Source organism: Oryx dammah, unplaced genomic scaffold (genome assembly GCF_014754425.2).
Source record: "Oryx dammah isolate SB20612 unplaced genomic scaffold, SCBI_Odam_1.1 HiC_scaffold_2, whole genome shotgun sequence".
NCBI lineage: Eukaryota > Metazoa > Chordata > Mammalia > Artiodactyla > Bovidae > Oryx > Oryx dammah.
The window spans coordinates 24670962-24695351 of record NW_024070186.1 but is presented as its reverse complement, the minus strand read 5'-3'; the positions used below and the strand labels follow the sequence as shown (position 1 = coordinate 24695351).

Below are 24390 nucleotides of genomic sequence, written 5' to 3'. Positions count from 1 at the left end.
AACCCAGTTGTGGACTGACTGGTAATGGAAGTAAAGTATGATGCTGTAAAGAACAGTGTTGCATAGATACTTGGAATGTTAGGTCCATGAATCAAGGTAAATTGGAAGTGATCAAACAGGAGATGGAAAGAGTGAACATAGACGTTTTAGGAATCAGGGAACTAAAATGGACCAGAATGGGCAAATTTAAATCAGATGACCATTAGATCTACTACTCCGGGCAGGAATCCCATAGAAGAAATGGAGTAGCCACCATAGTCAACAGAGGAGTCGGAAATACAGTACTTAGGTGCAATCTCAAAAACAACAGAATGTCTTTGTTGATTTCCACGGCAAACCATTCAGTATCACAGTAACCCAAGTCTGTACCCCAACCAGTAATGCCGAAGAAGCTGAGGTTGAATGATTATATGAAGTCCTACAAGATCCTTTAGAACTAACACCCAAAAAAGATGTCCTTTTCATCATAGACTGGAATGCAAAAGTAGAAAGTCAAAAGATACCTGGGGTAATAGGCAAGTTTGGCCTTGGAGTAGAAAATGAAGCAGGGCAAAGACTTACAGAGTTTTGCCAAGAGAATGCACTGGTCATAGCAAACACCTTCTTCCAAAAAGACAAGAGCCGAATCTATACATGGACATCACTAGATGGTCAACAGCAAAATCAGATTGATTATATTCTTTGCAGCCAAAGATGAAGAAGCTGTATACAGTCGGCAAAAAGAAGACCAGGAGCTGACTGTGGCTTAGATCATGAACTCCTTATTGCCAAATTCAGACATAAACTGAAGAAAATAGGGAAAACGCCATTCAGGTATGACCTAAATCAAATCCCTTAAGATTACACAGTGGAAGGGACAAATAAATTCAAGGGATTAGATCTGATAGACAAACTGCCTGGAGAACTATGGACGGCAGTTTGTGACGTAGTACAGGAGACAGGGATCAAGACCATCCCCATGGAAAAGAAATGCAAAAAAGCAAAATGGCTGTCTGGGGAGGCCTTACAAATAGCTGTGAAAAGAAGAGAGGCGAAAAGCAAAGGAAAAAAGGAAAGATACAGCCATCTGAACGCAGAGTTCCAAAAATAGCAAGGAGATAGAAGAAAGCCTTCCTTAGTGATGAATACAGAGAAATGGAAAACAACAGAATGGGAAAGACGAGAGATCTCTTGAAGAAGATTAGAGATACTGAGGGAATATTTCTTGCAAAGATAGGCACAATAAAGGACAGAAATGGCATGGACCTAATAGAAGCAGAATATACCAAGAATTGGTGGCAAAAATACACAGAAGAACTATACAAAAAGATCTTAATGACCCAGATAACCACGATGATGTGATCACTCACCTCAAGCCAGATATCCTGGAGTGTGAAGCCAAGTGAGCTTTAGGAAGCATCACTACGAACAAAGCTAGTGGAGGTGATGGAATTCCAGTGAAGCTATTTCAAATCCTGAAAGATGATGCTGTCAAAGTGCTGCACTCAATATGCCAGGAAATTTGGAAAACTAAGAATGGCCACAGGAATGGAAAGTGTCCCAATCCCAGAGAAAAGTAATGCTAAAAAAGTTGAGACTGCTGCACAACTGCAATCATCTTACACTCTAGCAAAGTAATGCTCCAAATTCTCCAGGCTAGGGATCAACAGTAAATGAACAGTACCTATGGTAAAGATGGATTTAGAAAAAGCAGAGGAACCAGAGATCAAACTGTCAACATACATTGGATCATTGAAAAAGCAAGAGAATTCTAGAAAAACTTATGCTTTATTGACTATTCCAAAAGCTGTGACTGTATGCAGCACAGCAAACTGTGGAAAATTCTTAAAGAGATGGGAATACCAGATCACCTCACCTGCTTCCTGAGAAATCCGTATGCAGGTCAAGAAGCAACAGTTAGAACCATACGTGAAATCACGAACTGGTTCTAAATTGGGAAAGGAGTACGTCAGGGCTGTCTGTTGTCACCCTGCTTACTTAACTTCTATGCAGAGGGCATCCTGTCAAATACTGGGCTGGATGAAGCAAAAACTGGAATCAAGAATGCTGGGAGAAATATTAGTAATCTCAGATATGCAGTTGATATCACTCTTATGGCAGAAAGTGAGGAGGAACTAAAGAGCCTTCTGATGAAAGTGAAAGAGGAGAGTGAAAAAGCTGGCTTAAAACTCAACATTCAGTAAACTAAGATCATGGCAAATAGAAGGGGAAACAATGGAAATAGTGAGAGGCTTTATTTTCGGGGCTCCAAAATCACTGCAAATGGTGATTGCACTATGAAATTAGAAGATGCTTGCTCCTTTGAAGGAAGGCTCTGACAAACCTAGACAACATATTGGAAAACAGGCATTATTTTGCCAACAAAGGTCTGTCTAGTCAAAGCAATGGTTTTTCCAGCAGTCACGTTTGGATCTACAAGTTGGACCATGAAGAAAGCTGGGTGCCAAAGAACTGATGCTTTTGAACTGTGGTGTTGCAGAACTCTTGAGAGTCCCTTGGACTGCAGGGATATCAAACCAGTGAATCCTAAAGGAAATCAGTGCTGAATATTCATTGGCAGGATTGATGTTGAAGCTCAAACTCCAGTACTTTGGCCATCTGATGCAAAGAAATGACTCACTGGAAAAGACCCTGATGCTGGGAAAGATTGAAGGGGGAAAAGAAGGTGACAACAGAGGTTAGATGGCTAGATGGTTAGATGGCATCACTGACTCAATGGACATGTTTGAGCAATCTCTGGGAGTTGGTGATCGACAGGGAAACCTATCGTGCTGTAGTCCATGGGCTGGCAAAGAGTCAGACACGACTGAATGACTGAAATGAACTGACTGAAAAACAACTTCAAGGCCAGAATATTTGCCGTAGTTTTATTACTTGAGATGGTTCCAAAAATTGTCAATATATATTTGTTGTATGACTGAACAAGAAATATTTTAGTACTTAAGTTGAAGGAGAAGTTGAACATGCAGTTTGTCCAAGTAGCATTTTGTTGAACATGATTTCAGAGGAAGTCTAGTCTTGAGGTTGGTAATAAGAAAATGTCAAGACAGGGTCGTGTTTGGGGACAGGGTTACAGCACTGTCATTATTGTACAAAATAGTAAATCTTTTTCTTTTCATACCTTGTATAAATTAACTTGTACTTTTCTGTTTGTACTTTAAAAAAAATCAGTAAAACATTGTAAAGCTTTTGAAATTATCTTACCTATAACAGTGCTAAATTCCCTTTCACAGGCTCAAACATAATTTGAGATAACTCTCCATAAGGCAAATATGCCTGCATTTAATTTTGCTTTTCCTCTTTTTTTATTCAGTCTACAAATAAGAAACCTCGAAAATCACCGGGAGAGAAGAGTAGAATTGAAGCTGGAGTTAGAGGAACAGGCCGTGGAAGAGCCAATGGGCACCCTCAACAGAATGGTGAAGGGGAACCTGTTACATTATTTGAAGTGGTGAAACTGGGGAAAAGTGCAATGCAGGTAAATTTTAAGTGTTTCTATTTTACTAATAAAGCAATATAGGGTCAATAACATGTAAAACCTGTTAGTGTATATTTTGACATTTACAATTGTTGATGTGTAGTCAAGTTTACTAAGGGTTTTTCTTTGCTTGTTTTGTAAAAGTGTCAGGAAAGGAATATTGTTTAATGGTAAGTTAACGTTACAAATTTTAAATTGCATTATGTTGAATAAAATAATTTGCAGTATAGTAGGAACTGCCTGAGAATTTGTATTGTGTCAATAGTGTATATTTTTAGAATTTGACTTAATGTAAGTAACATGTGTATTGAAGAATATTTGAAAGAAGAAAGGGTATTAAAAAATGCCTAAGTAGTGAATTAGAAATAACCACAGTTAACATTTTATGGTTATTTGTGTTTGTGTGATCTTTTATAACTTCTTACACTGTTTCTTCTGCCCTCATTCACTCAACAAGTGTCATTAAATAGTCTCGAAGAGCACATCTTTATTGGCTTCTAATTCATTTTAAGGATAAACTATAAGTATTATGATTCCTTTAGTGTGTGTTTACATTTTTAGAATATTTTAATACTTATTAATCATTTGTATTTAGTCCCTTACATCTTCTTTTCATTTTAAAGGACTAGAGGTAAAATTATTTTAAGAATATTTCTTAACTCTGTAGTAATAAATACCATTTTATTCTCCAGAATTTGTACTAGTTTATCTTTCACCAGAAGTTTAGCTAGCAATTGGTTATTTTATATTTAAGAATTATTTGGCAATATAGATAAAGACTGTAATTCATTATTTTAATTTCCATTTTTTAATTACTAATGATTATATGTTTAATCTTTCTATTTTGTCTTTGCTCATTTTTGATACTTCATTTTTCAGTATAAGTGTTAAAGTTAGGTAATTTATGAAACAGATTTACTTTTGGAGCCAAAAGCAAGCAACTTTCTATTAATATACCTTTTATTTTTTACATGTATTTCTTTTTGAATTCCTTAAGGGAGTTTAATGTATGTTACCAGATTGATTTGTTCAGGAATCTTGGAATTTTGTATGGGAAGGGGAGGATGTTAGAGTGGTGTGATGATGCTAAATATTGATGATGCTAAGTGGTGAAATATTGAATTCCCAGTTATCCAAAGCAATGGACAACATTAAAGTATATAAGTATAATTTTGAAATATATTAAGTGATTTTTAGCCATTAAGCTTGATAGTTTCTATTGCAGATACAAACTGCAATAGAAAAATTGTTAACAGGCTATAGAGATATTAATCAAAATCTATTTATTGCCTCCCATCTGTAGGTAAAGACACAAGCAGAAAATCAAGGAAATTAAATTCTAAAATTCCATTTCATTATTTTACTTTCTTTTTTCATGCAAAAGTTTATTTTTCCATCTTTTATTTAATATGAATAAAATCTTCAGTATTTATTGTGAAGAAAATCTAATCATTTGATTTTGATATACACTAGTGATGAGTATAAGATTTTTTTCTTTTTCACCCATTATGTTCTGTATTCTTCATCTACATTACTCTTCCCTATCGCTTTTTTCATACTTTATTCTCTTTTTAAATTATTTTGGATTCATATTTTATAAAGGGTAAAGATTAGTAGTCAGAACCTTGGTACCTTCCAGAATTTGGTTTTAACTCACTTTTTCAACTTTTCTCACTAATCTATTGAAAGTGACCCTATGCATTTTCTACTTTGCTGTAATTTTTTATTATTCTTTTATGTTTTTGTTTCCTAGCTATATTCATATTAATCTACAAACTGCTGTAATTTTTTTCATTTTATTCAGCACTCTGTTGTGGGCATTTTTTCCCAGTGGATTAACCTTAGAATTTTTAACGTTTATATTATCTAATTAGTTTTCTGTTGGACTACTTTGTTTAAGAAGAATAAGTATATTTAAGATAACTATTTAAGAGTAGTTTTATTCTGTTAAAAATAGTACTTCTTTGAAGATCTTTATATATCCTTATGAAATATTGCCTGTAGGAATCCTTTGTAATGTAAATTCCTGAAAGTGGTTACTGAGCGAAAGGAATGCTTAAAAATTCATGTTTAAAAAATGAATGCAGGTCTTTTAATGAAGCTGGCACACTAATTTCAGTGTTTATTATCCCTTCATTTCAAATATAAAGTGATGAAAGAGAAAGTGCTAAAAAGAGGGTAGGCATTAATGGGTTTAGAAACTAAATGTTTCTGTGGTTTATATAGAAAAAAACTACCTAGTGGTCAGCATTAGGTTTAAGGTAGGAGAAGTAGATTCTTGTAGCCAGGAGTTCGGATCTTGTGTGTTAAAAGGATGTAAGGTGCTTCATGAAGTGTGTATGAATAAAGTTAGGCTTAAAATACATGAAGCCAGGGCCTAATATGAGACCCCGTACTTGGAAGGAGATGGAAGAAAGCCACTGATAACTGTTGCATAGGCTAAGGCTTGTGTTTCAGGGGATCATATTAATAAATATCTTTGGTTAGCCTTGAGACTCTGCTTTATGCTTATCATCCATGTAGTTAACTAATAGAGACTTCTTTACTACTCGGGATAGCCCTAGTTTGGATACTGGCTTATGCTAAAACCCTACTTTTTGAAAATCGTGAGATGAAGGAAAGGGGAGGACAGACATAGTCCTTATAATCAGGACCTGAATTAAAATGACTACTTTCTTGGTTGGTGAGGGAGTCTTTAAAAAAATCTGTATCATCTTAGAGCAGGAAGTTCTTTTTAAGCCCACTGTACGATCTAGTTCTCCATGAAGTGAGTAGATGGAGCAGAGATAATCTCAAAAACATAGGAAGGGGTAAAAAATAAAAGAAATAAGTATGTTTAAGTTTCCATAGAGATGAAAGAAATTCTGCTGCTGCTGCTGCTAAGTCGCTTCAGTTGTGTCCGACTCTGTATGACCCCGTAGATGGCAGCCCACTAGGCTCCCCAATCCCTGGGATTCTCCAGGCAAGAACACTGGAGTGGGTTGCCATTTCCTTCTCCAGTCCATGAAAGTGAAAAGGGAAAGTGAAGTCGCTCAGTCGTGTCCGACTTAGTGACCCCATGGACTGCAGCCTACCAGGCTCCTCCATTCATGGGATTTTCCAGGCAAGAGTACTGGAGTGGAGTGCCATTACCTTCTCTGGAAAGAAATTCTACCTAATATTAAAAAGGAAATAAACTTAGTAAGTAGGTTTTTCTGAGGTTAAAAAGCCACATTAGATGCCATCCAAGGAGAATTCAAGAATTGGCATTCATTAGGCATTCATTCAGAATGTAGCCCAGAAGTAAAAAAGTAAATATGAAAGAGCAATTGAGTGTCTTTGATGTGGATTGAAAGGGTTCCAGAATATGCAGGGGAAGAATTCCAAGGGAATAGAAGAGACATAGGTTTTGAAGAGGTAGTCTTTTAGAAATTTTCAGTCACATTTCCTCGGATCTAGAGTTTGCTCTCAGGAGTAAGAAAGATAAGTGAAAATCATGACATAGGCATTTCTTGTTGTTTGTTTTTTTTCCCCTGAGCTTCGCAGATAATGCATTTTTCACAAATTGAAGGCTTATGGCAACCCTTCATCGAACAAGTCTATAAGCACCATTTTTCCAACAGCATTATCTTTTAATTAAGGTATGTGCAATGATTTTTTAGACATAAATGTTTCTGCACACTTAATATAATATGGTGTGAACATAACTTTTATATAAACTGAGAAACCAAAAATTCATGTGACTCACTGTATTGTAATATTTGCTGTGATGCAGTGGTCTGAAACCAAATCCTTAATAGGTCTAAGGTGTGCCTGTACAGTATAATTGTAGAATATTGAGGCTTGAAAGAAAGTCTTGAAATATTTCATCAAGGTTCTTAATATGTCATTAAGAACCTTTTTGCTGATCACAATGCAAGTAAGATTGAAATATACAAAATAAATTCCCTTTCTACATTACATCATAGTCACAAATCTGGAAAGGCACTTTTAATTATTTCATGTAGTAAAGAGTTAAATAAACTGTTGAAATGTGAATGTTAATAAAAGCAACGACTTCCCGCAAAAGCACTAATTAGCAACAATAGTAGCAATTTAAAGAAAGAAAAATAGCAAACTTAAAGTAATTAGGAAGAAAGGAATTTAAAAAAGTAGAAATGCAAATTAAGTAGAAAAAGAAATGATAGGTCTACTGATTCAAAATATTGGCAATTTGAGTTCAGTATACTTAAAAACTTACAGATTTTATCTTAGGAATGCAAGGGTGACTTAATGTTAGAAAGTCTTTTACTGTTATATAGCAGATAATTATATCAAGGGGAAAATTGATGTAGAATGTTTATAAAAATCATTTGATAAAATAATAGCTGATACAGTGAACAATAACTCTTTGTGAGTAAACCATCAAGAGGGAAGTTCCATAGCTTGGTAAAGGCTATCACACAAAAACATTGTAGCTCACGTCACACCGTTTTTAACAGGGAAATTTAGATGTATTCCCAGGAATAAGCACTAGAGTATAATAGTTGAAAATATAAAATTATCCGTATTTGCAGAATATGCAATTGTCTATGTAGGAATTTCAATATAACCTAGACTCTTGGACTAATTAGTATTCAGTAAGACTCCTAGAGAGAAAATTAACACTATAAAAAAAATCAGCATTCTGTAAAGTAGTAATAAACAGAGCACGTTAGAGCAAACAGTAGGCCATTTAAGAAAATAGGAAGAAGAATGAATAAAATTTGACATGAAATAGAATAAAATTCTGTTTCATACTCTTCATTTGAGTAGCATAAGAGTATCTGGAAAGTACTAAAAGTCAGTAAGGATGCAGAGTACCAACTAGTGGGAGTACAAATCTGTATAACCCCTTTGGAGAAAAATTTGACAGTATTAAGAAAGGTTAAATGATCTATTCATTTTTCCTTCATTTAGCAACTATTTAATGAGTACCTATACTGTGGGCAACACGTTTTTCTTATGTCTTTCTTTTTTTAACTGGGATACATTGAATAAAGGGAATTTAATTCCTAGGTATAACTTCTAGAGAAAATTTTATATAGTTTTATGGATGAGGCTGATACAGTAATTTCTGTTGTTAATTTGTAATGGTGAAAAGAAAGACAAAGGAAGTAAAAGTCTGTGAACAGAACAATTGATAAATAAAATGTGGTATATTCAGACAGTTAAATTTTCTATAACAGTTAAAACTAGTGTGAACTAGAGCTTTAGGTACCATTATGGACAAATTTTAGAAATGCATTTTAAGGGACAAAGCAAGCTGCAGAATGATACATAATATATAGTACTACTTATATAAACACATACCTAAAGGGATCAGACAGGTGTATTTGGACCACTATAGCAATAACTGGAAAAAGAAGCAGAAAGAAACAAATAATGGCTGTAAAATATTAACTGTTGTTGAAACTGGATGGTCTATACCTTCTTATCTATCTTATTATTTGAAATAAAAATGATAGTATATTGCCAGTATATTTGAAAAATGATTGTATCCCTTCCCCTTTGGAGAAGTGACTTGTGAAGGCTTTGGTAAGATTGATTTTAAAGACTCTAGTTTCTTTTATTTATCCAGTATTCCATAAACCTTTGACTCCTACAACTATTTATGACCATTTTGTATTTTAGTCTTTTCTCCTTATTGGAATTGTGAAAAATCAACTTTACTGGCTTAATAGATATTTGCTATATACCTCCTGCAATTGGATGTTGTGCTAGATATTTCCTGAATGTATAGAAATAAAACCACAGTTTTTCTCTCATGGGAAACAGGTATTACAGAATACTTTAATAAAACAGATATATAGAATAGGTTGAAAACACTAAAAATTCACTTGCGCCTGTCTAGAGGACAGGGTTATTATGGAAGTCTTGCCTGTATAACTGAAAAGAAATGTGACCTGAGACATGAAGGATGAAAAGGAGTTAGCTAGGAGGTTAGCAGAGGGAACTTCTTATGGCAGAAATGCAACACACAAAGATAAAATCTCTACCCTTACAGTGGAAGCCATAAGATGTCCATAAGAGTAGAACTAAAAGAGGCTAGATTCTAAACATTTAGCTTTTTATGAAATTGATGGCATTTTAGTAAGAAAATGACATGATCATATTAGCATTATTAGAAGTACCTTTCTGGAAACAGTTTAAGTGATGATTTGGGGTGTGTGAGGTTGGAAGCAGAGAGACTAGTTAGAAGGCTTTTTTTTTTTTAATCCAATTCTTAAGTAATGAAAGTTTGAATTTATAGTGTCAGTGAAGGGGAAGAGGAAGAGAAAGGGACTGATTCTATAAATATTAAGGCTGCAAGATGCTTCTGAAAGATGAGAAAAAGAGGACAGAATCAAAGGTAATTCCTATTTGTTTGACTTGGGGATATTCACTGAAAGGAAATTTGTAAGAATATAGGTGTTAATGATGGGTATGGGAATAGTTTGGTTTGGACATTTTGCCATTTAGGTGCATGACACTGACTACATACTGAATTTTGGAACATTCAAGCTATTATTCTGTTACTTGTTGCTTTAGTAGTTATGAAGTAGTATTATAATGAATTTCTATAATCCATTTGCATTTGCATTTTGTACCCCAGACTTCATCTAAAAAAGTTGGGCTACAGTTGATTCATTCAACAGAAATTCATTGAGAGCTCTTGTTTAAGGCATTGGATTAGGTACAAGAGATATAGTATGAACTAAGCTTGTCTGACCCTTCCCTTCATAGAGTTTCTAACCATAGATGGCAGAGGAAATTCTGCATAGAAGTCAAATGGTCTGTTAATATACTATTACAAACTGTTGATTAATGCTAAGAAAACTCCATTTGGTCTTAATGTACAGATATAATAAATTTTGTGAATAAGGAAGTGGATTAAGCCTATAAGTATACTCAATGGCTCAGGTTGGCTTCCTATTTGCTTTAGACAGATGACTATGAAGATAAAACTGATTTTGTCTGTTGAAGTTGTGATTGGGAAAGACACAGGTATCTTAGGGCGTTAGTCTGTGATTAGTCATACTCTTTTAGGGAGGAAACTTTTTTCTGTTGCTAAATAAAAGTATAAACTTTTACAGGACATTCGTTTATTTTAGTACCCAACTTACAAATGGGTTAGATGCCAGATCTCAAGGTATCAAATGCAGGGGAATTCTCCCCCAAGGTTTGTGTAGGTGAGTTTTACTTACTTTATGATGACACCAAGGAAAGTGAAAAAGACCTATGAGTTTATTAAAATCACACCTGTTAACTTGTGTTTCAACTGACTGTTAGGTAGTGACTGTATGAGAATTAAATACTTTTCTGAGCTGTTAATTGAATGGATTAATATGTCCATAATAGTTTTTAAATTTCTGAATGTTCATTAAAAGCTTAAAAGTTTTAAGTATTAAAATAGCTGACTCTTGAGAGTCCCTTGGACTGCAAGGAGATCCAACTAGTCCATCCTAAAGGAGATCAGTCCTGGGTGTTCATTGGAGGGACTGATGTTGAAGCTTAAACTCCAATACTTTGGCCACCTTATGAGAAGAGCTGACTCATTTGAAAAGAGCCAGATGCTGGGAAAGATTGAGGGCAGGAGAAGGGGATGACAGAGGATGAGATCGTTGGATGGCATCACTGATTCGATGGACATGGGTTTGGGTGTACTCTGGGAGTTGGTGATGGACAGGGAGGCCTGTGGTGTGCTGTGGTTCCTGGGGTCACAAAGAGTTGGACACAACTGAGCGACTGAACTGAAAATAGCTGAAGAATGTTGTAAGAAGTGTAATTATAGAAGAATTGGTAATGAAAGAAACCTTAGGAGACAAATACTATTAGAGTTTAGAACTATTGTGTGAAATGAAAGGAGAACTTAGAACTATTGCGTGAAATGAAATTTTATAACAAAGATGGTCAGGAAATATTGAAAGAAGGAAATACTACAATGATGCTGAGGAGTGAAACCTTATAAAACTAAGCAAATACATAAATACTTGAATAGGATCAGTGTATCAGTGTAATATGAGAAATACCTGCTTATAAGTACAAACACTACAGTGACAGGATATTGGGGTATAGGACTTAAAAATCATGAAAAAAGAAGATTTATTCTGATTTTTAACAGTATCATAATAAAATACCTAAACTTAATGTAAAACATTTAGATTAAGTTTAGGTGATGGTAAATGTGGAAAACTGAAAATAGCCATTGTTTAAATAATAGTTTATTTCTGTTTCTCTTATATATAAAATATCTTAGGTGATCTTTGCAATGGCAGTAGGTAGACTGACAGAGCATCAAAATTGTTAATATATTTTAATACTTTAATAATCTGGTGGCTCAGATGGTAAAGCATCTGCATACAATGCGGGAGACCTGGGTTCGATCCCTGGGTCAGGAAGATCCTCTGGAGAAGGAAATGGCAACCCACTCCAGTACCCTTGCCTGGAAAATCCCATGGACGGATGAGTGTGGTAGACTATAGTCCATGGGGTCGCAAAGAGTCGGACACGACTGAGTGACTTTCACTTCACTTCACAAGGAATATGTAATCATAACTATAACAGCTATAAGTTTTGATATTTATAAAAAATGAATATTACATAATAGAAAGTCGCCACAGTAGCACAATTGTAGTCCCTACCCAAGGTAGCAGACATTGGGTCCTATTTTAAATCCAGTGATTATCTTTTCAATCCTATTTCTCATTTCTCTGTCTTGACCCTTGTGGACCTAATATTTCTACTAATGATGACAGCTATCCACATTACATGTTACATATTCCATGAATAAGTTGATGTTTTAGGGATGGGGTGAGGGAGGAAGTCCTTGCTGGTGCCACGCACTGGGCTCTTGAGATGAACTGCTTCATTTTAAACCTCTTAGCTTCTGTAGATAAACCATGCATGAATGGCCACAAGAATGGTCAAAGCCTGGTAAGTAAGGCCTAGCAAGCATACCTTTGTGGACATTGACTGCCTGCAGAGCCCCAGATGTGACGGAAATGTTGTTTGAAGGCCTACCAGTGCAACTAGAGGTAATCATGTTGGTGAACCTGGGTGGCATCCATGAGTTGGAAAAAGAAAATCTGAGTCTTCAACAAAACACCCTGTTGCAAAAACATCACTGCTAGCATGTCTGTGGCTTTTAAACTCAGACTGGGAAGTTGAGCTTCAGTGATTCTTTGACAGCTGCTGGCTAAATTCCAACTACATGCTGGCACTACAAACAGCCCACCATCTATATTAAGCAGCAACAGAGCACTTTTTAGAAGACCCTAGATGAGATGGACAGTGGATGAGATGGACATTCCTAGCTCTGCCTATTTTGAGACAAAGGTAGGGTTGAATTACTCTTCTGGGTCTAGAAGTCTCACTGTGCACTTAAGTCCCCTGCTGGTAATCTCTACATGGATAAGAAATCCAGCTCAACTGCCATGAAACTTTGACAGCTAGTTCCAGTCACTGTGATGGTCCTGCTGGCCATGGTTGTTAGCATTGCAGTCCTGCTGATCAACATCAGGAGGAAGTTGGGAAGTACAAGAAGGCAGGAATCCAGGACTGGGAAACTGAATATACACCCCAGCATATGTTTATAGTGGGGAGAGTCAGAGAACAGTGTTTAGACCACTTCAGGGGTGAAATTTGATTCTTGACTCAAGGCAGATACTGTACTTTCTTCACCACCATCCCGTTCTTCTCACCTACCTGTCTCCATCCTAACAGTTCTTTTCCTAGGACTATCTTTCTTTCTGGCTTTGTGTCCCAACCTCTTTTGAAGACCCATTTCTAATATTCCTTCTTATTCTTAGTCCTTGGATAAGAAATCTGATTCTGTAAAAGCAGACACAATAATGTCATCTTTGATTGTGCTTAAAATAAAAGGTTAAGATGAATTAAGAAGAAACGCAAAAAGGCAAAATGATTGTCTGAGGAGGCCTAACAGATAGCTGAGAAAAGAAGAGAAATGAAAGGCAAAGGACAAAAAAATATATCCATATGAATGCAGAGTTCCAAAGAATGGCAAGGGGAGATAAGAAAGCCTTCATAAGCGAATCAATGCAAAGAAATAGAGGAAAACAATAGAATGTGAAAGACTAGAGATGTCTTCAAGAAAATTAGAGATACCAAGGGAACACTTCATGCAAAGATAGGCACAATAAAGGACAGAAACAGTATGGACCTAATAGAAGCAGAATATACTAAGAAAAGATGGCAAGAATACACAGAAGAACTAATGACCCAGATAGCCATGATGATGTGATCTCTCACTTTGAGCCAGATATCCTGGAGTGTGAAGCCAAGTGGGCCTTAGGAAGCATCACTAGGAACAAAGCTTGTGGAGGTGATGGAATTCCAGCTGATTTATTTCAAATCCTAAAAGATGATGCAGTGAAAGTGCTGCACTCAGTATGCCAGCAAATTTGGAATACTCAGCATGGCCACAGGAATAGAAAATGTCAGTTTTCATCCCAAGCCCAAAGAAAGGCAGTTCCAAAGAATGTTCAAGCTACTGCACAATGCACTTATCTCACACGCTCAGAAAGTAATGCTCAAAATTCTCCAAGCTAGGCTTCAACAGTATGTGAACCATGAACTTCCAGATGTTTGAGTTGGATTTAGAAAAGGCAGAGGAACCAGAAATCAAATTGCCAACATCTGCTGGATCATAGGAAATGGAAGAGAATTCCAGAAAAACATCTATTTCTGCATCATTGACTATGCCAAAGCCTTTGACTGTGTGGATCACAACAAAACTGTGGAAAATTCTTAAAGAGATGGGAATACCAGACCACCTGACCTGCCTCTTGAGAAATCTTTATGCAGGTCAAGAAGCAACAGAACTGGACATGAAATAATAGACTGGTTCCAAATTGGGAAAGGAGTACGTCAAGGCTGTATATTGTCACCTTACTTATTTAACTTATATGCAGAGTGTACATTATGTGAAATGCTGGGTGGATGAAGCACAAGCTGAAATCAAGATTGCAGGGAAAAATATTAGTAATCACAGATATGCAGATGACACCACCCTTATGACATAAAGCAGAAAGAAACTAAAGAGCCTCTTGATGAAAGTGAAAGAGGAGAATGAAAATTCTGGCTTAAAACTTAACTCTGAGAAAATGAAGATCATGGCATCTGGTCCCATCGCCTCATGACATATAGATAGGATAAGAATGGAAACAATGATAGACTCTTTTTTGGGCTCCAAAATCACTGGAGTTGGTGACTACAGCCATTAAATTAAACGATGCTTGCTCCTTAGAAGAAAAGCTATGACAAACCTAGACAGCATATTAAAAAGCAGAGATACTACTTTGCTGACAAAGGTCCATCTAGTAATAGCTATGGTTTTTCTAGTAGTCATGTATGGATGTGAGAGTTGGACCATAAAGAAAGCTGAGCACCAAAGAATTCATGCTTTCAAACTGTGATATTGGAGAATACTGTTGAGAGTCCCTTGGACACCAAGAAAATCAAACCAGTCAATCCTAAAGGAAATCAGTCCTGAATATTCATTGAAAGGACTGATGCTTATGCTTCAGTACCATGGCAACCTGATTGATGTGAAATACTGACTCACTGGAAAAGAAAGAAAGTGAAAGTGAGGTCGCTCAGTCATGTCCGACTCTTTGTGACCCCGTGGACTGTAGCCCACGAGGCTCCTCCGTCAATGGGGTTCTCCAGGCAAGAACACTGGAGTGGGTTGCCATTTAAAAGACCCTTATTCTGGGAAAGATTGAAAGCAGGAGAACAGGTCGACAGAGAACGAGATGGTCGGATGGCACCACTGACTTGAGGGATATGAGTTTGAGCAAGCTCCAGGAGTTGGTAATTGGCAGGGAACCCTGGTGTGCTACAGCCCATGGGGTTGCAAAGAGTCTAACATGACTGAGTGACTGAATTGAACTCTTAGTCCAAGGATAAGAAATCTGATTCTTTAAAGGCAGACAAATTAATGTCATCTTTGATTATGTCTAAAATAAAAAGGTTAGGATTACATTCTAGAATCATTTAAAAGTGATGGAATACCTTTTGAAGGCTTAGGTGAATTTAGGTGAGAAATAGCTGTTTCTCAATACATACAAAGAGAGAAGTATCATCTTCATCCTGAATTATCTGCTGGTACTACTTATTGATGAGAAGAAAATTTGGCTTCATTTGGATTTGCATAATGGCCATGTCATTGGGGCCAAACCACCAACACATATGCTTCTCACTTGGAATATTAATTTAGTTGCCTAAACACATTTTAATTTTTTTGCAGAAGACTGTCAGGAACTGTCAGGGTTTATTCTTCAGCTTACCTCTATTATAGCTGATATTGATAATGTTTTATTATATTAAAATATTTGTATATACTTTGTCACTAGTATTTTTTGTGACTTTCTTAATATTGCAAACTTAATGAAATTTAGTAAAATGTGAAGAAGACATATAACAAGAGAGAGTTTGAACTTGCATCAGAATAATGCCAATAAAAGAAAAGAAACGTATATATATATATTTTTTATCCTATGTTAGCTTTTACGTAAGAGGAAGATGTTTTAAACAGAACTTCAAATAGTAATTAGAGAAATGAAATAGTTTCTTTAGTCATGATATTAACATACCAGGGTATACACCTTAGAATCATAGTAACTTAATTTTAACTTCAGAAATGTTGCGCTTTTATAACCCAAGGTTTTTCCCATAGATGATTAAATTTTTATACAGTAATCATTGTTGATCCATTTTAGATATTTAACTGGGTTATTTTTCAACTCCTTTATTGTTTAAGATTCATGGTCACATATCATTGTTTTGTGCCTATGTTAAACTGACATTTGGAACTGTTCCAGACTATTTCATAATCAGTTTAGTGCCTTAAGATGCTTAGGTTATTTGACAACAGTTGTAACAAAGTTCTAAACATAAACTGTATACCTTGCACTTTTTGTGTTGCATAGATTTTGAAGTATTAGTATTGTTTACTGTTTCTCAAAGATACATGTATATTTGCATTTATCTTCTGTTTACCAACCACAGTGGAAAAATGAGCAAGTGAAGACACTCTTGTTCTGCTATTTGTTGAGTGATGTCAATATTTTCAGGAGAAAAGATATTAACCTTAAAGTAAGTTTCAGAGTCTTCCCTGAGTCTGTCTAATTCTTAGGGCTTCTCTGGTGGTCAGAAGGTAAAGAATCTAATGAAGGAGATCCAGATTTAATCCCTGGGTCAGGAAGGTCCTCTGGAGAATGGAATGTCAATGAATCCACTCCAATATTCTTGCCTGGAGAATTCCAAGGGTTCTTTACCACCACAAAATTGTAAAGCAGTCATCCATCAAATAAAAAATAAAGAAAAATTTAAAAACTAAAAAATACTTGAGTGGGTTGCCATTTCCTTCTCCAGGGGATCTTCCTTCCCCAGGCATCGAATCGGTGTTTTCTGCATTGGCAGGCAGATTCTTTAATGCTGTGCCCTTAGGGAAGTGTAAATAAAGATGTATTGAGGTATAAATGAGATTTCTTAGCATTTCTTCTTTTGTCCACTTCAGTAAATTTGGATTATGTGCTCTTGTAGTTTCTTACTGTGTATACTAACTAATCATGTATAAAGCAGAACCTTTTAAAAAATATTTCCAGGATTTGTTTCTAAACTGTTTTAAGAAAATTATATGTATGTTGATAACATTCCTTATTATTTTCTGGGCTTTAGTCCTAAACCTTTGAAAAAGTGAAAGTGAAAGTCGCTTAGTTCTGTCTGACTTTTTGCGACCCCATCGCCTGTACAGTCCATGAAATTCTCCAGGTCAAAATACTGGAGTAGGTAGCCTCTCCTTTCTCAAGGGGATCTTCCCAGCCCAGGGATTTAACCCAGGTCTTGTGCATGACAAGTGGATTCTTTACTTGCTGAGCCTCAAGGGACATCCAGGCCTTTGAAAATGGAAGACAAAAAGGATTTTCCTCCTGTTGAGGACTTTTGATCTAGTACAGAATTTCTTAACCTGGAGTCAAAGCTATAATTTTTGATAAGCATGAATGGAGATGAAGAGAGTAATAACAAATTTGAAATTGATTTTGAAAAAGTAAGTGCATGGAGAAGAAATAGTGGTTGTCAAATCTTTTAATGCTGCTCATAGAAGCTTTGGAACATCAATTTCATTCCAATGGCTTCTCTTCCAAAAGAATATCAGGGGACATGTGCTCGATCCCTGGTTGGGGAACTAGCATCCTGTTATACAGAGTGGCCAAAAAAAAGAGAGATCAAGCCTTGAGCCTTTGGAGTTGGAGCACTAACTCCAAGACCCTAGACTACCAAAGAACTAACCCTAGGGAGTATCAAATAGTGTGAACGGACACAAAGGAAACCACTTGAATAGAAGACCCAGCATCACCCAACCACCAGTAGCACCCTGTGCACGATGCCTCATCTAAACAAGAAACAAAACAAAAATACAAACCCAATCATCAGCAGACAGGATTACCATTCCGCTTGCTCATAACTGGAAAAAGAAACAACAACAAAAATCTCAGCACAAATCTCACCCTATATGAAGCTTACACAAACCACTGGTCCAACCTTAGGAGGACAAAAACCAAAAGGAAGAAAAAATTCAACCTTTAAGCCTGGGAAAAGGAGACCTCAAACACAATAAGTTAAAAAATAATAAAAAAGGCAGAGAAATACTACACAAATGAAGGAACAAACTAGAAACACAGAAGTCCAAATAAATGAAGAAGAAACAAGCAAACTACCTGAAAAAGAATTCAGAATAATGAGAGTAAAGATGATCAAAAACCTTGAAAGAAAAATGAAGAAAATGCAAGAATCAATTAACAAAGATCTAGAAGAATTAAAGAATAAACATACAAACAACACAATTACTGAAATTAAATATACTCTAGAAGGAATCAGTAGCAGAATATCTGAAGCAGAAGAGAGAATCAGTGAGCTGGAAGATAAAATGGTAGAAATAACTTCTGAGGAGCAGAATAAAGTAAAAGAAAAGAACTGAGGATACTCTCAAGAGTCCTCACAGACAATATCAAACCCACCAACATTTGAATTATAGGGGTCCCAGAAGAAGAGAAAATGAAAGGGTATGAGAAAAATTTTGAAGAGATTATAGTAAAAAATTTCCCCAACATGGAAAAGGAAATAGTCAATAAAGTTCAAGAGACGCAGAGAGTCCCATACGAGATAAAACCAAGGAGAAATACGCCAAGACACATAGTAATCAAACTAACAAAGACTGAACACAAAGAAAGAATATTAAAAGCAGCAAGGGAAAAGCAACAAGTAACAATACAAGGGAAACCCCATATGTTTAACATGAGCTTTCAGCAGAAACTCTCGAGGTCAGAAGGGAATGGCAGAATATATTTAAAATACTGAAAGGGAAAAATCTACAACCAAGATTACTATACCTGGTAAGCATCTCATTCAAAATTAATGGTGAAATCAAAAGCTTTTCAGACAAGCAAAAGTTAAGAAAATTCAGTACCACAAAGTCAGCTTTACAACAAATGTTAAAGGGACTTATATAGTCATGAAATACAAGAGAAGAAAAAGATCGACAAAAGCAATCCCCAGACAATTAAGAAAATGGCAGCAGGAACATATATATCAATAATTACTTTACATGTAAATGGATTAAATGTTCCAACCAAAAGATACAGACTGGCTGAATGGATACACAAACAAGCCCCATACATATGCTGTCTACAAGAAACCCACTTCAGACCTAAAGACTCATATAGACTGAAAGTGAGAGGATGGAGAAATATATTCCATGTGATTGGTGCCATTGACTCCTTTTCAATAGTTGTAATCCTTTGAGGGTTATGATTACTTGAAACAATGCAAACTAATCTGACATTAATAGTTTTAAAAAGGTGTTGTTTGCAGCATCTTTGTGCTGAAATATGAATGCTTTCTGACTACAGAAATTCTGTACTGTATGAATACATATTTTCAAGAAAGTCACATATTTCATATGCTCTAGTAAAACTCCAACTTTCACTTATCACTCAGAGATGCTTGTCTAGATATATTTCTTGTTAGCTTTTCCTTGTGAACTTTGATGTCTTATACATTGAACTTGGTTGTGCTTAGGTCTTTACTTCCTGTCCATTTTAAGTAGATCTGACAAATGTTAATCTGTATTTTTACTAAGATCCTATATTTTAACTGAGAAGAGTGTGATTAACAGGGTTTTTCTGGTAGATATGATAGGAAATCATTTGTGTGTAATATCCATGGCCTAACTTTGGTTTTGAAATACCAGTACTGCATAATTTAGTCATTTTGATTTCAGAAGGTAGATTATAGACATATATTCAATACTTGGAAAATGTTGTTGCCAACTTTATGACAACATCTCATGCATTAACTGCAAGACAGGTTTATTTTCACTACAGTCATCAGTTTTAATAAGCATGTCATCATATCCACACATATATCTTGGATTTTTCTGCTATGATATCACTTCCTGGTCATTTATAGCCAGCCATTTCATTTTTTTTTTTTTTTTATAGCCAGCCATTTCACATCTTTTCCACATACTGATATAATAGTAGGTTATTCTTAAGTTATACTAAGGACTGGCAAGAATTTTTTTAAAGGTGTTATTTAAAAACTCCTTTTAGAACTGTTTGGCTTATGAAATGATATTTACTCATTGCAGCCATGAAATTAAAAGATGCTTACTCCTTGGAAGAAAAGTTATCACCAACCGAGATAGCATATTGAAAAGCAGAGACATTACTTTGCCACCAAAGGTCTGTCTAGTCAAGGCTGTGGTTTTTCCAGTGGTTGTGAGAGTTGGACTGTGAAGAAAGCTGAGCGCCGAAGAATTGATGCTTTTGAACTGTGGTGTTGGAGGAGACTCTTGAGAGTCCCTTGGACTGCAAGGAGATCCAACCAGTCCATTCTAAAGATCAACCCTGGAGTTTCTTTGGAAGGAATGATGCTAAAGCTGAAACTCCAGTACTTTGGCCACCTCATGTGAAGAGTTGACTCACTGGAAAAGACTCTGATGCTGGGAGGGATTGGGGGCAGGAGGAAAAGGGGACGACAGAGGATGAGATGGTTGGATGGTATCACCGACTCGATGGATGTGAGTTTGAGTGAATTCTGGGAGATGGTGATGGACAGGGAGGCCTGACATGCTGCAATTCATGGGGTCGCAAAGAGTCGGACATGACTGAGTGACTGAACTGAACTGAATAAATTGTAGAAGGACTCAATCGATCCCAGAGTAAAATGGAAGAGAAAAAAATAGTTAGGATGACTTTAACTCCACTTTTCTATTAACTTGAACATTTAATTCCATAATAACTTTGTGTTACTGGTTGAAGCCAGCCTCAGCAGCACAAAGCAGTTGAGAATCCTGGCAAGAGACTGAAAAGATTTAGGACAGTCTTTTCTAGTGTAATTAATAGTACCCCCTTTCACCTTTTAAGTTTTTCTAGTTTGTATGATAAATTGTAATGGCACTCCAATAATTGGTAAAGAAATTAACTGAAGATGAAGTTACAAGACTGAAGTTTATTGATGAGGCTCAAAAGGCACTGTGTGGGTATAAAACATTGTGTTTAATGAACAGATCATGCCAGGGAGTATGGAAATTTAATGATTTCAAAGGGGAAGTAGTTCCTCAGTGTCTTAGATGTATTTGGGGATTTGAATTTAAAATATTGATGGTTTTTCAGATGATCAGAAGTAAAAATTATGTATCTTAAGATATTGGATATATCTTTATTAACATTTTAGAATTGGTTTGGGATGCTTTGATTGGGGTGGAAGGGAAGACCTTGACCAAGAAACAAAGGTTCAGTTACATAGGGGAGAGAGAGGGTAGGGGGTGACCCTAGGGGATAATTAGTGTATCATAAAAAGGGTGAGTAGTAGAAAGGTAAGCCAACCTGGCAAGGCTCTTAAAGGCTGATGAGTTTTGAATGCTGATAGAAACAGGGTGGCTTTGGTATAAAATTAAAGCCAGTTATCATAAAACACAAAAAAGGAAGTATGTAGTATTATGAAGCCATTAGGGAGAACAGCCAAGTTTCAGATTGCATCAAGGATATAGAGACATTGAATTGTTTAAACGTGTAGAGGAATTTTACAGTAAACTGCTAATTCTGGATGTTTTCAGAGAAAATAGTTGAAAGAAAAATCAGTTGGAGAGTGAATTAAGAGAAAGAAACCAGAAACTGTGTAGTATTCTAGAGCAGGAAAAAAGTGGGCTAAGTCATTTTAATGTTTATAAATGATACAAGGTACATAGTCATTTTAAGAGATTTACCGACTTCAGTTTTCAGAATAAATGTGGCTTAAGATGATTTGAAAATTCAGTGCATTCAATTCTCCAGGTATTTTTAGCTTTGATTGACCTAAAACTGAGCCTTATTGGACAATAGTGGGGAAAATGCTGCACTGTTAGAAGAGAGTTTTCATTATTCAGCTGAGATGGCCTTGAGAGTCACTAAACATCTTTTACCTATAGTTTCCTTATCAGTGATTGTTATTGTGCACATTAGGCTCCTTGTGAGAGTAAATAAGGCTAATTTATGGCAGTGTTGTGATACAAAATATTTTAGTCATACTTGGTTTATGATAAAATTCAAAGCTCACCTTTCAGTGAGACTTAATGTGGTTTTGACTCTGTGTTTTGGGCTTGTATTTGTAAATATTATAGGGGAATTTTAGAATGCATCATGCTAAAATATTGGTTAAAGCTGGAGAAAGTTATAAAGAAAAGGATTCTGGGAGCTCATGTTTTAAGCCAAGGCAGACCTCGCCAAGCATGTGTAATGTAAGTTACTACAAATTAATCATGTTCTTTTGAAACGTGTATTAGATAATGTACTCTAATAAAATGCTACTTAGAATAAAATGCTGAGGTTAATAGAAAAATAACTAATTTCGACATTTTTAGTTGTTTTGATATCAGTATCTTTTCTAGTAAAGGACTGTTGTGAGTATGCAAAGAAACATAACAGTTCAGAACAGTTCCATTAATTCTTTGACAGTAATTCATGCAAAAGAGAAAAAATAAAGGCAAGTTTTGACTGTCTTTCTCATATCTTGTTGTTCATTATTTTGCTGTTAAGTTGTTGGCACCTCTTTGCTTATCTCTCAAATCATATATTTAGACTTGCTGGTTCATGAAATAAAAACATCTTGAATCACTAGTTTAACTAAAACTCTGACATTATTGGTAAGTATTGGGTTGGCCAAATAGTTCATTTGGGTTTTTCCATAAGATGGTATAGAAAAACCTGAATGAACTTCTGGCCAACTGAATAGCAGGCTGCATTTTCTCTTCAGTTTTCCATTATCAGCTCCTGCTGATGGCTTACTGAAAAACAGGTGGTCACAGTTAACTGTTATTTTAAAAACATCTGTTCAATGTGAGGCAAACTCCCTTAGCATTCTTTAAAGTGTATACAGCTTCTTCCAGTCAAGTTTAATGCACGAACTCCTCTTATGCCAGATACTAGCTACACATTTAGGATATGTTTGTGTCCCTCCCTGACCCCATGCCCCTCCCTCCAAAAACCCTCAAGATTAAGTGTTTTTGAGTATCAGCAACTATGACAAGCACTTTTTTGTATCTAGTGTACCACCTTCCACAGTAAAATGCATATATTCAGCGTTTAGTAAATAGTTGACAAAGACCTCACACCAGTCAGAATGGCTGTCCTCTGAAAGTCTACAAATAGCAATTGTTAGAGAGGATGTGGAGAAAAGGAAACCCTTGTACATCATTGTTGGGAATGTAAATTGGTACAGCCACTGTGAGAAATAGTGTGGAATTTCTTAAAAAACTAAGAATAGAACTAATGTATAATCCCAAGAAATCCAGTCTCCACAATATATCTGGAAAAGATGAAAACACGAACTTGAAAAGATACATGCCTCTCATTGTTCTCAGCAGCACTGTTTACAACAGCCAAGATGTGAAAGCAACCCAAATACCCAACTGTTGAATGGATAAAGAAAATGTGATATATATATATATATATATACACACACACACACAATGGAATATTACTCAACCTCAAAAGGAGTGAAATCTTGCCACTTGCAATAATGTGGATGGTCCTAGAGAATATTATGCTTAGTGAAATAAGTCAAAGAAAGATAATACTGTATGATATCACATGTGGAATATAAAAAATAATAACAGATGAATGTATATGAAAAAATGAGAAGATACAGAAAACAAACTAGTACTTATCCTGTTGGGAGGGGAAAAGTGGGGCTATGGGATTCAGTTCAGTTCAGTCACTAAGTTGTGGCCAACTCTTTGCGACCCCATGAACTGCAGCATGCCAGGCCTCCCTGTCCATCGCCAACTCCCGGAGTTCACCCAAACTCATGACCATTGAGTCGGTGATGCCATCCAACCATCTCATCCTCTGTCGTCCCCTTCTCCTCCCACCTTCAATCTTTCCCAGCATCAGGGTCTTTTCAAATGAGTCAGTTCTTTGTATCTGGTGGCCAAAGTATTGGAGTATCAGCTTCAGAATCAGTCCTTCCAGTGAATATTCAGAACTGATTTCCTTTGGGATGGACTGGTTGGATCTCCTTGCAGTCCAAGGGACCCTCAAGAGTCTTCTCTAACACCACAGTTCAAAAGCATCAATTCTTCAGCTCTCTCCTTCTTTATAGTCCTGGTCTCACATCCATACATGACTACTGGAAAAACCATAGGTTTGACGAGACGGACCTTTGTTGACACAGTAATGTCTCTGCTTTTTAATATGCTGTCTAGGCTAGATTGGCTATGGGATTAAGACATACAAACTACTATGTATAAAATTGATAAGAAGAGTATATTGTATAGCACAGGGAATTGTGAAAGTTGCTTAGTCGTGTCCTACTCTTTGTGACCCCATGGACTGTACAGTCAGTGGAATTTTCCAGGACAGAATACTGGA

General features: G+C 36.0%; 1 protein-coding gene across 1 annotated transcript in view; it reads left to right on the top strand.

The window, feature by feature from the left end:
• The window catches only part of STAG1 (stromal antigen 1), a 460953-nt gene that overhangs the window by 167452 nt on the left and 269111 nt on the right, over positions 1-24390 (top strand). Inside the window, exon 4 of the mRNA XM_040233144.1 lies at positions 3314-3478. Coding sequence (XP_040089078.1) covers positions 3314-3478 — 165 coding nt within the window. The remainder of the gene's footprint in view (positions 1-3313; positions 3479-24390) is intronic.